The 13,377-nt window shown below is 33.3% G+C and overlaps 2 protein-coding genes across 4 annotated transcripts in view; one reads left to right on the forward strand and one right to left on the reverse strand.

The window, feature by feature from the left end:
• LOC110097589 (DNA-(apurinic or apyrimidinic site) lyase 2) overlaps window positions 1-5,607 on the forward strand; it is a 29,779-nt gene extending 24,172 nt beyond the window's left edge. For all 3 annotated transcript variants that reach the window (XM_028694056.1, XM_020824068.2, XM_028694055.1), the window contains exons 7-10: window positions 1,862-2,062; window positions 2,134-2,285; window positions 2,852-3,582; window positions 5,356-5,607. In XM_028694056.1, the coding sequence (XP_028549889.1) occupies window positions 1,862-2,062; window positions 2,134-2,285; window positions 2,852-3,582; window positions 5,356-5,430 (1,159 nt within the window). In that variant the 3' untranslated portion in view covers window positions 5,431-5,607. The remainder of the gene's footprint in view (window positions 1-1,861; window positions 2,063-2,133; window positions 2,286-2,851; window positions 3,583-5,355) is intronic.
• Window positions 5,608-7,612: 2,005 nt separating this feature from the next.
• LOC110097590 lies at window positions 7,613-8,932 on the reverse strand. Its single transcript, XM_020824070.2, has one exon. The coding sequence runs from the start codon at window positions 8,710-8,712 to the stop codon at window positions 7,753-7,755; it is 960 nt and encodes a 319-aa protein (XP_020679729.1). The 5' UTR covers window positions 8,713-8,932; the 3' UTR covers window positions 7,613-7,752.
• Between the last annotated feature and the right edge of the window lie 4,445 nt (window positions 8,933-13,377).

Below are 13,377 nucleotides of genomic sequence, written 5' to 3' on the forward strand. Positions count from 1 at the left end.
ATATTATATAGTGCGACCATATGATTGGTAGTATACATACATGTCACTTGATCTATCTATATAATACATTATAATGTTTTTGGTACACTCATTATACAATATGAAGACTCGCAGGCTACGCCCTCTTTCGGTGATTTGGCGCGTCACACACACTTTAACAAGGGGTCGTACAACTCATGACACATAAGAGTGCTTTATTTTGTTTCTTTTCAAAGTCAAATTTTCACAGGGTGTACGACATTCACAGGGTGCATACGAGTCTCTTAACTTTAACAATTGTCGTGCACGCTACCTAAGGCACTTGTGCACGCATGACTTCTTCCCTTGTTATTTTGTGCTTTGAGTTTGGCTCAGTTGGTCCCACAAGGGGATCATCTTTCTAGGTTATAAATAGGAAACCCGACATTTCTTTGCACATTTCAGCTTATAGAGCGTGTGTTGCTAAGGGATTTGAGTGTGTACGAGTTAAGAGCTAAGAGTGAAAAGTCTAGTTTTGCTTGTTTTGGTTGATGAGCAACCAAAATTGTTTGTATAAGTTCATTGTAAATCCCATTTTGATGCACTTTAGTTTTCATTCATTTTTTACTTGTCAACATTTACATATTATTTTTTCTAACATGTTTTATTTTTTGTTGACTTAGGAGCTAGATTAGGTTTTAGCCTCTTTAAATTTTGTTTAAGTTAGTTTATTATAAATTACAACAGCACCCCAGCGTCGTCTCCGCATAGGGGGCTGCATCGGGTCCACCTATTAATAAAACAACTACGGTAAGTGTCAGGTGATACTGCGATCGAAATTTCATTCACTGCTCGCTAATAATTGAGTAATCTAATTTAGCTTAACTAATTGATTAGTAGTATAATTGGTCATTTAATTAGTTTAATTTATATAATTTAAAATAAAAATAGTTAATTATATACTTAATATTGTAAATGACAAGTAAACAATTAATTAGTAGTTGAATATTTAAGTGATCAACAAGATAATTAGCAATATAATTAATAATTAAACTAATTATTAATATGAGTATTAGTTTAATAATTTCTAATTTCAACACTAATTAACAAATTTATTAGGGTTCAAAAATATAATTAGATAATGAGTAATATAATAAGTAATTTGATTATTAACACCTAAATAACTAATTTGATAATTTGTAATAATTAAATTAGCTCCTAGTTATATTATTTATCATTTCAACTTATTAATGATAATTAAAATTAAAGTTAATAAGTAATTCACACTTAATATGTAAATTAAATTCAAAATACATTAAATTTAATTTATAAATGAACCAACCGCCTTAAATCCTTAAATCCTCGATTATTTTACCAAATAGTTTCTCATGATTTATCAAGATTTAATATGCCTTACCAAACAATTTTTAGGATTTAACACCCTCAAGATTAGTGGGATTTAGACTAAAGTTAAATCCTATTTGTTGCCAAACAACCCCTTAATGTAAAAAAAAAATTAACATGTCAAATAAGAACCAACATCTAATACTCTCAAATCAAATTATTACTACTAAAATAAAGTATCACAAGACTTACCAACTAGCCATCATTGAAAGTGCTCACTCATGATCCAGAGGATAATTAATCGTATGGCTTGCATTTATGAGTAACTTTTAAACTAAATCATGAAGTTCTTGTTAGAGGGCAATATCTCTAGGTAGTTTTACCAATATGACTTCTAAAAAATTAACCTGTAACTACTTTAATATCAACAAAGCTAGAGCAAGGATATTCGGAATCTACTGTTGATTATTTTGTACATTTAAGTCGGATAGTTAGTACTCTATGTTAGTATTACTGTTGTGAAGTTGCCCTGATTTGTGTTTCTATTTTGCTGCTGCAGAGAAGGAGCGTACACCTGTTTTTCTCCATGTATTGGTGCTGAAGAATTCAACTATGGTTCACGAATTGACCATATTCTTACTGCTGGGCCTTGTCTACATGAAAATCATGTCTCAGAGAAGCTTAGCTTATTTGATTGCCATGTTGGTGAAAGTGACATTATGATTCAATTCCTACGGGGAAACTTTGATGGAAGACCCAAGTAATAATACATACCAGGTGAAATTCTTGCTCTTACGTTCTGAATGTGATTTACAACGGTTGGATTTGCAGGTGGCTAGGGGGAAGGAGCATAAAATTGGAAGGTTCAGATCATGTCCCTGTGTACATTATCTTAAATGACATACCTAATCTTCTTGAGCATAGCACTCCACCTTTAGCTGTGAGATATATTCCAGAGGTCCGTGGTTGGCAACAAACTATTGGTAAGAACTTTTTCAGTATCCATGTTGGAAAAAATATTTCTTTTTTGTCAAATTTCTAGATTTATGTCAATCTATCTATCTGTTCATAGTGATTGTTGTATGTGAACCTAAATATCATGAAAAAATGGTTTAGGGCAAGTAATCTAACCATTATTTTTCAGATGTCAATTTATATATTATTTTTTGTTTATTTTGTTTAATTAAAATGCATAATAATAACATAAACAAACTTGTATGGCTGTTGTGGAAGTTGTACTGCCAGATTGCACCGCTATTTCTGATTCCAATTCATATCTGTTATAGCTAAGCTTAAGATGGCGATATTCGTTAATTCTATATGTTAATACTTGAGCGTATTCTTGTAGTTTTTGTTGTTTTCCCATTCAGGAACTTTGTGTTTTGATTTTATTATACTTATTAATATACTTCAACATTACCATCGATCAAAGATGCTTTCTGCTTGCAAAACTACAATTCTGAATCTTTTTCCCTTCTTTCATACTATAGCAGCTTACAATTGCATTGTTATGCTCCTGAAATTAGTGATAAACAATGGATTTGTACAGTTCCATTCTTGAGGAAAAGGCAGCTTCCTGATGCCAACGAGCATTCTGTTCTGCCGGAGATTCTAATTGATGATAATGTTGCGTCAGAAAATGGTTGTGAAGGTTCAGTTGAAAGCCTGGACAATAGAATGTCTTTGAAGTGTGGGAAACTATCAATTTCGACCCGCTTTTCTTTAGACCAAGATCACAAAATCAGTGAAGACATCAGTACTGAATGTAGCAAGCCTAGTGCTTCTGCATTGGATCTGAAGAGAAATACTTTTTTACATAAAATTAAAGTACCAGTGAAAAAGGTTAAGTGTACTGCATATTCTCAGCTTACTTTGCGTTCATATTTCAAGAAATCAAAGCCTAACTCTGATTGTGACGTAGAAAAAACAAACGCTGATGAATTGCTTGATCTATATGATAATGGAAAGAATAGTGATAATCTTCTCTGTGGAACAGACCTAATAGCTGCTAAAAGTTCTTTGTCTGATCTTGAAGACCAATGTGGGGTTGAGATTTCCTGCAAGAGCCTTTATCCTCAAGATCAGGCTGATACGTGCTCTTCTTCTTGCTCAAAAACTGAAAACAGAAATATGGCATTGTTGGAGTGGCAAAGAATTCAACAGAAAATGAGGATGACCATACCGCTTTGCAAGGGCCATGGTGAACCCTGTGTGGCAAGGTCTGTGAAGAAAGGTGGTCCAAATGTCGGGCGGAGATTCTACGTATGTGCACGTGCCCAGGTAAAAGATATTCTAACCTCTTTTTCAGTCATTTAATGCTAAGTAGCGTGTACTGAATGATTAGTTCCTATAAAATTACGAGGCTTTTTAGATTTTCTCCTTTTTCTTCATTTAAACCAGGAGAAATAAATTTAGAATTATAAGCTTTAAAATAATAGGCCCTCTATTCAGCAAACTTTACAATACGTGGAAGTTTAGGGTTTAGGAAAAAATGAAATTTGGTCCTTTATGTTACTTTCTGGTGTTTCGGATCCTCAAATTTTGAAATGCGCAATTTCAGACCCATCTTGTTGTTTCTTATTAAATGATATTGGTATGATTTCATTCTGTTTCTCTTGCCGTGCTTACGGTTGGTAGGGGTGAAAACGTAAGGAGCCTGCTCCCTGAAGCTTTGTTGTTAATTAGGCAGATTAATGAATATCTTCTTGAAAACCAACTTTTCTTAGACCATTTTAATGTTAGAATATTGATGGAGTCCACATTCAAAGGAGGGGAAAAGCCCCTGCTCTCTGAAGCTTTATAGCATTGAATTATGAAGATTAATGAATATCTACTTGAAGGACTGCTTAATCAGAATTTGTTTATGTTTGAATATTGACTGTCCATATTTTTGCTAGGTAGGGAGGGAGGTAGATTATGATTTCGTTTGAGACAGCTTTCTTATTGCTGCTTAAAGCAGATTTCTTGTATAAAAATTAAAATTTTGTACTAGAAAGCTGGTTTAAGAATAAGCAGTAAGAAAGCCTTCCTAAACAAAACCTAAATATTTGTTTGAGCTAAATTTATCAGAGCATTTTCATATTAGAACATTGGTGGAGTCCATATTCTAGAAAAGTTGAGATGTCCTCTACATTTTGTTGATGTTCTTGTGATACTGATAATAAACTAAAAAATGGGCCGAATAGGTTCTATTCTACATCACATTTTGTTGATGTTCTTGCCTTTTTCTTTGCAGCTTTATGCATCGTGACTTCTACAATCTGCAACTCTACTTCTTGTATCACAACCTTTAGATAATTATCTAGCTTGACACCTCTGATACCTTGATATGCGATTAAATTTAAGCTTTGTTTTGGACGGCTTTATTACTGCTTCTTAAAGCAGCTTTCTAGTATAAAAATTAATTTTTTTGCATTAAAAAGCTGCTTTAAGAAGCAAAAAAAAAAAAGCCATCAAAAAAAAAAAAAAAAAAAAGCCATCCCAAACGAAACCTTAATAAGTGATCAACCAAATCATCTATGGTCACGAGTTTATATTAGTGCTGTAGCCTGTAGGATTAATTGCTGCATTTGGCTGGTAATGCCGTAGACTTGCTGTGGGCTGTGGTTTGCTATGTTGGCTTGCTGTCCCAGCATTGGATCAATCCCAAAATGGCGAACCTGAATGTCGTTACAGCAAAATGAAAGCAGAGAACAGCACTTTCTTGTTGTCTAGAGAAAAAAGCAATAGCTTCTGTTCTCTGAAGCTTTATAGCATACAGGCTTAAGCTATACGACTAATATTATTATTAATTGATATATGAAAATTAAGGTTTCGTTTGGGACAGCTTTCTTACTACTTCTTAAAGCAACTAGAAAGCTGTTTTAAGAAGCAATAAGAAAGCCGTCTCAAACGGAGCCTAAATCTTTGACTCACTACAAAGCAATAGAGCAAGAGTTGCTAGAATAGCTGTCTCTATCATTCTAAATTTTTACAAAAGCTGTTCTTGTGAAGTTATTCATTCCATTGATGATGCTTGAAGTGCTAATCTTATTGTCCTTTACTCTTTTGTAGGGTCCTGCAGCTAATCCAGAAGCAAACTGTGGTCACTTTGAATGGGCTAGTAAAAGGTCTGAATGTAGGAATTGATGTGATAATTCTATGGAAATTTTATCCCTTCATGGTATGTATAGCTACCTATTCAAGGCCTTTAATGTCCTTTTTGGCTTTGCCGGCCTGATGATGGTTAGAGGATTCATTATGAAATACATTGTGTTATATGTTTAATCTCCATTCGAAATTATAGCTCCTTGATCTTGTACTAAATTTTCCTTCAATCTCTAATTCTAACTCTTGAGCAGGTAAAACTTTAGCTCAATGACCATGATTTATTATGGATGTCGATGCAGATTCAGGTTCGGACTTCATTTGGTATGACTTTCTTATTATTTCTTAAAGTCGTTTTCCAGTACAAAAATTAAAACTGCTTTAAAAAACAATAAGAAAGTTGTCCCAAATGAAGTCTTAGTATTATGAGAAGTAAAATTATATTGTAACTTATTATCATATTCTTTATCTAAAATGTCCTATAATGAATATTAATCAACTACCATAGATTCTATAGGAACAATTTCAATTATATATAAATCTTGGGTTAGACTAATTCTTATAGGCCTTAAATGAGATGCTAATGAGCTTTCTTTAGGAATTGGCGCATGCTAATATGCTCATTTTTTTTTTTAATTTGTAGTTGGCAAATCCTACTTAATATGAGACACTTTATATATTTCCCAATTATCAGAATTTTTAAAATTAAATCAATTTTTATAACAAAGCTTCTTATTTTTAATTTTTTCTTGCACATTAGGATTCCACCACCAACTATTTTTATTAAATAATAGTTATGGGATTAATAAAATTTTCAATATATTTTTAATGCAACATATAACATGACTATCAAATCATAATATAATAATAGGTATATCAATGTAATGAGTACATTGCATTCCATTTATGACAAATATTTAACATAATTTTTAAGTATTTTAATTATTGTTTTTCATGCAAAATAAACAAATTATTATTAAATTTATGAATTTTAATGTTTTTAATTGTTTTTAAAATATTATTGGCTTAACTGTAAAGAAGAATGCAAGAAAAAAAAGGATGAAATTTTGAGTTAATAGATGAAATTTTCACAAATAAGTGGTTAGAACATATGCCACATGTTTTTATTAATAATTAATTTATACAATAAGGTATTTATTATATAAATATAGGAAGCAAGTATTCAACATATAAGACAAATAATCAACTATGCTTGTTATATAAATATGATCATAGTACATTTTTTTTTCCATAGTGATGAGCAAGAAATTGTAAAGCATGTGATTTGAACCTTAGGTTCTGGAGAAATAACCTTCTTTAGCAATGAGCCATGATTATTTTCAGTGCAATTTTAACAAATAATGCGTAATAACAAAATTTCTCAACTAACTATATAAAATTAAGGAAATATGACACTAAATAAAATATATATGTTACTCGGTTTCAGAAGATTAAAGATTGTATATCTTAAGCATCTCCAGTTTAGGGTTTACGGTTCGTTTGTGACGACTTTCTTACTGCTTCAGTCAAGTAGGCAACTCATCATGCAATGTGCCAAAGCACAAAAGTTGCTGAAGAACTCTCAAACTATTTTGAACATGCGGAAAGTGCGCAACAAATCACTTCATCAATCTATGACTTAGGCTTCATTTGAGACATCTTTGTTACAGTTTCTTAAAACAATTTTTTAATACAAAATTTTTCATTTTTGTACTAAAAAATTGTTTAAGGCAAAAGAAATAACATTACATAGTTGGAGGCATAGGAATTTCAAAAAAAAAAAATTGATATTCTAAGTATATAAAAATATTATTATTAATTAATTCACAAGAAAAATTCTCATCTTAAAAAAGACATGCTACTAACATTCCATACATTAATATAAAACATATAATCAAACATATATGTCTTAAATAATCTTACAATACACTTTCAATACACAACATGCATTAAAAAAAATGGGAGATTTACATACATATCACTTTATATCATCTTATTTACATATCTAATACTTAAAATTTTAATATTTCATGTATATCACCCATAAATAACTTTAATATCAAATATATCACTCTTATACTGCATTCCTACCACACATGCTACCCTAAAAATTTTAACGTTTCATTCCTTATATTTGATTTATGGGTGGCAGACATGAAATATTAATATTTAAGGTGTTAGATATATAAATAGTATGATATAAAGTGATATGAATGTAAATCTTCCAAAAAAACCCCTCTTAACTCCTTATTTATCATCATTAAAGACAAAATTCACAATAATTATAGCCTCTCCAAACCTTTTTTTTTTATTTTTGGGCACCCTAAAATTAAAAGAAAAGCAAGTACTAAGTACTAAGACCTCTCAAGCCTTCCCTTCCATCCTAGCAAGAGTAAGACCAGCGCAAGCATCAACAAAATCCCCATCAATGAAATCAGTAGAATATACCTGCAACCGATCCCCAAATCCACGAGCAAAAGCCTGCGAAATGAAAAGCCGAGCATAGGGTTGAATCCTACCGGTAACCGGCCGTACACACAGCACCGGATTATCGGCCTGCGGCGTCACGGTGTTCTCCACTCGGTAAAAATACTTCCTCGCGGTCACCGCCGGTTGATCCGCCAGATGCTTCATATTACTCTCAAACTTGGTATTAGGCAAATCCGTATCGATCCAGTTGTCACGAAGATACCCGGCGCTCCACAAGGGCCCGCCGGACGGCGGATGCGGCGCCTTTCTGGGCTTCCAGATACAGATGATCTGTTTGGGAAGGATCTCGGCGACGGTGCGGGAGAAGACGGCTTCGTCATGGTGGATCAGGCGGTCGCCGAGCCGATCGATTAGGAAAGAATCGAAGCCGGGTGGGTCTTCGTAGCCGTACTCGGTTCGGATCTCGAGAATGATGATTTCAGAAGGGGAGTCGGAGAGGAATTTGATGATCTGGTCGAGGGCGTGGTCGATTGGGTAAGTGGTGAGAACGCCGTGGCACACGCGGCGGTCCTGTTGAATGCGGATGTCGATTAAACGAGCGCCGATGGAGAGTTGGCCGTAGATGGAGAGGGATTGACATTGAGCGAAGGGGCGGGAGATGAAGGGGAAGCCGATGCAGTCGGTGGCGGAGTCGTGGGTGCCGGGCCAGACTATTTGGGAGAGGCGGAGTTTTTCGAGATCGCCGAGTTGGGAGATCCAGTTGGTGCGGTTGGGTGGGTGGTAGTCGGAGCCGGGGAAGAGATCGCCGGAGGCGGAGAGTAGGTCGGCTAGAGCTTTTTTCTCGGCAGCAATGGCTTTCCGGCGTTCGATTTGCTTGGAGAATTGGGAGCCCATCGTAGTTAGCTGGAGAGCTGGGCGAGCTGGGCGAGGAAGGGGAAGGTGGCAGCTTCAATTATTGTAACGTGCAATAGACGGGTTCAAAAAATTTATTGACTTTTTTTTATGTTTTTGGTTGTTGTAGGTATAGGTTTAGGCTCTCTTTAGGATGGTGTTTTTAATTTTTTTTTAGCAATTTTCTATATAAAATTTGTAGTTCAAAATACTTTGTATTAAAATATTATTTTAAAAAATTAATAAGAAAGATGTCCCAAATAAAGCTTTAATTTGGGATAATTTTATTTTATGTTTTCTAAAGTTGTTTTTAGTACAAATTTTTAGCTATAGAAATTTTTAGTTATAAAAAACTGATTTAGAAAGTAGAAAAAAAAAAATAGTCTCAAATGAAGTCATAGACTTTGTTGGAATAATTTTTTCAATGTTTTGTTTTTTAATTATAATCATAATTTTTATTTGATCATTAATATTTCTCTGCTATCAATAATTTTTTTTCTAGTAAATTGTTTTTTAAAGATTTTTTAAGAAAATTATTTTCTTCCTAGTATCTTTAGGATCATCTTTGTAAAAAGTAGTCTTCAGTTTAATACATACAATAAAATTTTATATTTATTTATATATCATTTAAATATTTAAATTATATAAAAATATAATTTAAATAAGTTAATATTGATGATATTTTTATTATGATTTAAAAATTTTAGTATTATATAAGAATTTCTATATTAAATATATAAATTAACAAGTTTTTTTAATGGATATTGATACATCATCAAAATTGTCTTGATCAGACACGAATCTTAGGGCATATATATTCAAGTATAAAACTTCTAAAATTAAATTTGGGACCATCCAAACTCCAATTTGAGCGAACTTACCGTCAAACTGAACGTTTCGACAAGGCAAATCAAATGATATCAAAACGAGTTCAATTCGAGCCCAAATGGGCCTAGATCAATAGCTTGAAGCATATTTGAAAGCTTCAAAATATTAATGGGGGTAACCAAATTATATCTAAATATAGCATGTTTATACTCGACTAGAGCGGCTCGACAAGACGATTCCAACGAGCCCTAGATCGCTCAATTACAGTGTCATTACGACACTTAAATGCTGCATGAACAATATACATTTCTATTGATTGTTCGATGGAGCACTCTGAATTTGCTATTGATCTTCTTCATATTTATGGAGTATGTTACTCTTAAAATGTATAAATAGACACTCACTCTCAATATGAAAAGGACTTTCGGAGAGACTTGGATCTTTAGCTAGAGATTAAGAGAGCTTTAAGGCATGGAAAAACTCAAATCTCCACCCTGGCACAATAACTGACGAACCCTCGTCGTCTGGCCATCACCACTAAACTTTCTCTAGTTGATCTTTGACGGACATTCAACCATCCACTAACACTGGACATTAATATGGTAAATGTAGTTATACCTCCGATCGACTATTGTCGCCTGACCTCTACCGACTGTCACCGTCAAATATTTATTGCACTATCAACTACGGTCTTTGGACCACCACCACTCTATTATAATCACTCTGACCTTCATCGTTCGACTACGTTCCCTCCAGCCTCCGTCGCTGGGCGACTGTGGTCCTTAGACCACCATTGCCCGATTACGATCCCTTATACCCTTAACTCACAGTTTTGTCCTAGTAGTGTAACTTCCAGTAGGTTGCCCATCCCATAATTGCTTCGGGATGACAACCCTTAAATTTGGAGTTTCTTAATAAAATTTCTACCACTACATAAAAAAAGTGCCTTGATGTTTAAGAGTTTATCTTCTTTTACTTAAGGGGTTTCACAATCTCCCTCACTTAAGTAACTAACATCATCGTCATCATCTTTATCCCAAAATAATCTACGAGGAAGATAACATTCTAGAGGTGGCTCCCATAAGTTCAAGTGTTAGCTTCTGTCATGTAGTACTTTATGACATGCAGGGTTCAAAAGGTGGCTTCCATGACGTAGCATTTTATCTTATATGGCACTTAGTTCCCATCTTCCGGCAAGTATATTGCCATAATACAACTTTGTCATAGTTCAAACTCTTAACTATCAAGATATTGTTCGTTTTGCCCATTTTGTCGTACAATTTAATGTATCTTACGAATTAGAATATATAATTTTTTACTTCAATTGAAGTACACATTTTCACACACCTTTCACAGAAAAAAATTCTATACACAAATTTAATCAGTGAAAATACAAGAAAATTATATCATATTATTTAGAATTATAAAATATATAATATATTAAAAGTTACTTGATAAAAGTTTACAAAATCAATAGAATATACTTTTAGCAGATTTAATAGAGACAAATTCATATAAATCAAAATAATCAAAAATATAAATAAGAGGGTAGTTACTTACATTGATTAAAATGATTTTTATAAAAAGAATGGTGGACTAAAATGCTCTTATTCGAGCCCAAATGGACCTAGATCAATAGCTTGAAGCATATTTGAAAGCTTGAAAATATTTATGGGGGTGACCAAATGATGTCTAAATATAACATGCTTATACTCGACTAGAGTGGCTCGACAAGACGAATCCAACGAGCCCTAGATCGCTCAATTATAGTGTCATTACGACACTTAAATGCAGCATGAACAATGCACATTTCTATTGATCGTTCGATGGAGCACTTTGAATTTGCTATTGATCTTTTTCATATTTATGGAGTATGTTACTCTTGAAATGTATAAATGGACAATCACTCTCAATATGAAAAGGGCTTTGGGAGAGACTTGGACATTCAACTAGAGATTAAGAGAGCTCTAAGGCTATGAAAAATTCATATCTCCACCCTGGCACAATTACTTGCGAACCCTACCACCTGACCATCACAACTGGACTTTATCTAGTTGATATTTGATGGACATTCACCCATCCACTGCTACCGGACATTAATCTGGTAGATGCAGTTATACCTCCGACCGACCATTATTACCTGACTTCTACTGACTGTCACCATCAAATATCTATTGCACTATCAACCGCAGTCTTTGGACCACCACCACTATATTATAATCCCTCTGACCTTCATCGTTCGACTATGTTCCCTCTAACTTCCATTGTCGAGCAACTATGGTCCTTAGACCACCGTTGCCCGATTACAATCCCTTATACCCTTAAATCATGGTTTTGCCCCACTAATGTAACTTCCCAGTAAGTCACCCATCACAGAATTTCTTCGGGATGACCACCCTTAAATATGGAGTTTCTTAATAAAATTTAAGCCACTACATCAAAAAGGTGCCTTGATGTTTAAGAGTTTAGCTTCTTTTATATAAGGGGTTTCACAATCCCCCCACTTAAGTAACTGACATCCTCGTCATCATCTTTATCCCATAACCATCCACGATCAAGATAAAATTCTAAAGGTGGCTCCCACAAGTTCAAGTGTTAGCTTCTGTCATGTAGTACTTTGTGACATGCAGGGTTCTAAAAGTAGCTCTCATGATGTAGCATTTTATCTTATATGACTTAGTTCCCATCTTCCGGCAATTATATTGCTATAATACAACTTTTTCATATTTCAAACTCTTAACTATCAAGATATTATTTATTTTTCCCACTTTGTCGCACAATTTAATGTATCTTACCAAATATAATATATCATTTTTTTTACTTCAATTTAATTAGTACACATTTTCATACACCTTTCACTGAAAAAATTTCTATACACAGATTTAATTAGTGAAAATACAAAAAATTATATTATATTATTTAGAAAGATCAAATCTATAATATATTAAAAGTTACATGATAAAAGCTTACAAAATCAGTAGAATATACTTTTAACATATTTAAGAGAGACAAATTCATAGAAATCAAAATCATCAAAAATAGAAATAAGCGGATAGTTACTTACATTGATTAGAATGATTTTCATAAAAAGAATGGTGGACTAAAATGCCCTGATGAGCTTTCTCTCTCCTTTCTCTTTATTATTTTCGCCCTCATCCTTCCTTTCTCTCCGACCAAACGACACGGGTGAAGGGTGAGGGAGGTTGTGGGGTGGATTTAAGGGGAAAATATTAAAAAAATATATATTTTTAGTGGTTTGGAGTTGCAGCACTCAGTCTCGATGCCACAACGCCGCATGCATAAATTAGAACTGTAGAACAAAGACATCAGTGTCGTGACGACGGTTTCTTGCTTCATAGTGCTCTTAACTCTAACACCGTAGCACTCAGCTATACAACACCGAAGTGCTCTAATTCCATCATCAAATTCAAATATTCACATTTTTCATTTAAAATGCTTTTCATATCTTTGGGTTATAACATATGAAGACACCACATTAAAGCTACATGTCTCTTTATAATTGTATTCATGGTTACATTTATATAATATTGAACTATTTGATAGATTTATTGATATAGGATACTGATATACAATTATTCATAACATAAAAATTGATAGAAGCATATAATAGAATCATCAGCATGAAACTAATAGGTAATTGATGATGTTTCATTGCAACTCAAGTTATAGATTTATTGACTTTTTAATGATCATATTTATGTTTACTACTTATTGATTGATATTAATTTTTATTGTAATATTTCTTTAGATCTAGAATATAAATTCGAGTTGCCTACTTGCATTATTTATTATTCTAGAACTTTAGACGATAAATAATTG

This window comes from Dendrobium catenatum, unplaced genomic scaffold, assembly GCF_001605985.2.
Source record: "Dendrobium catenatum unplaced genomic scaffold, ASM160598v2 fragScaff_scaffold_390, whole genome shotgun sequence".
Lineage (NCBI taxonomy): Eukaryota > Viridiplantae > Streptophyta > Magnoliopsida > Asparagales > Orchidaceae > Dendrobium > Dendrobium catenatum.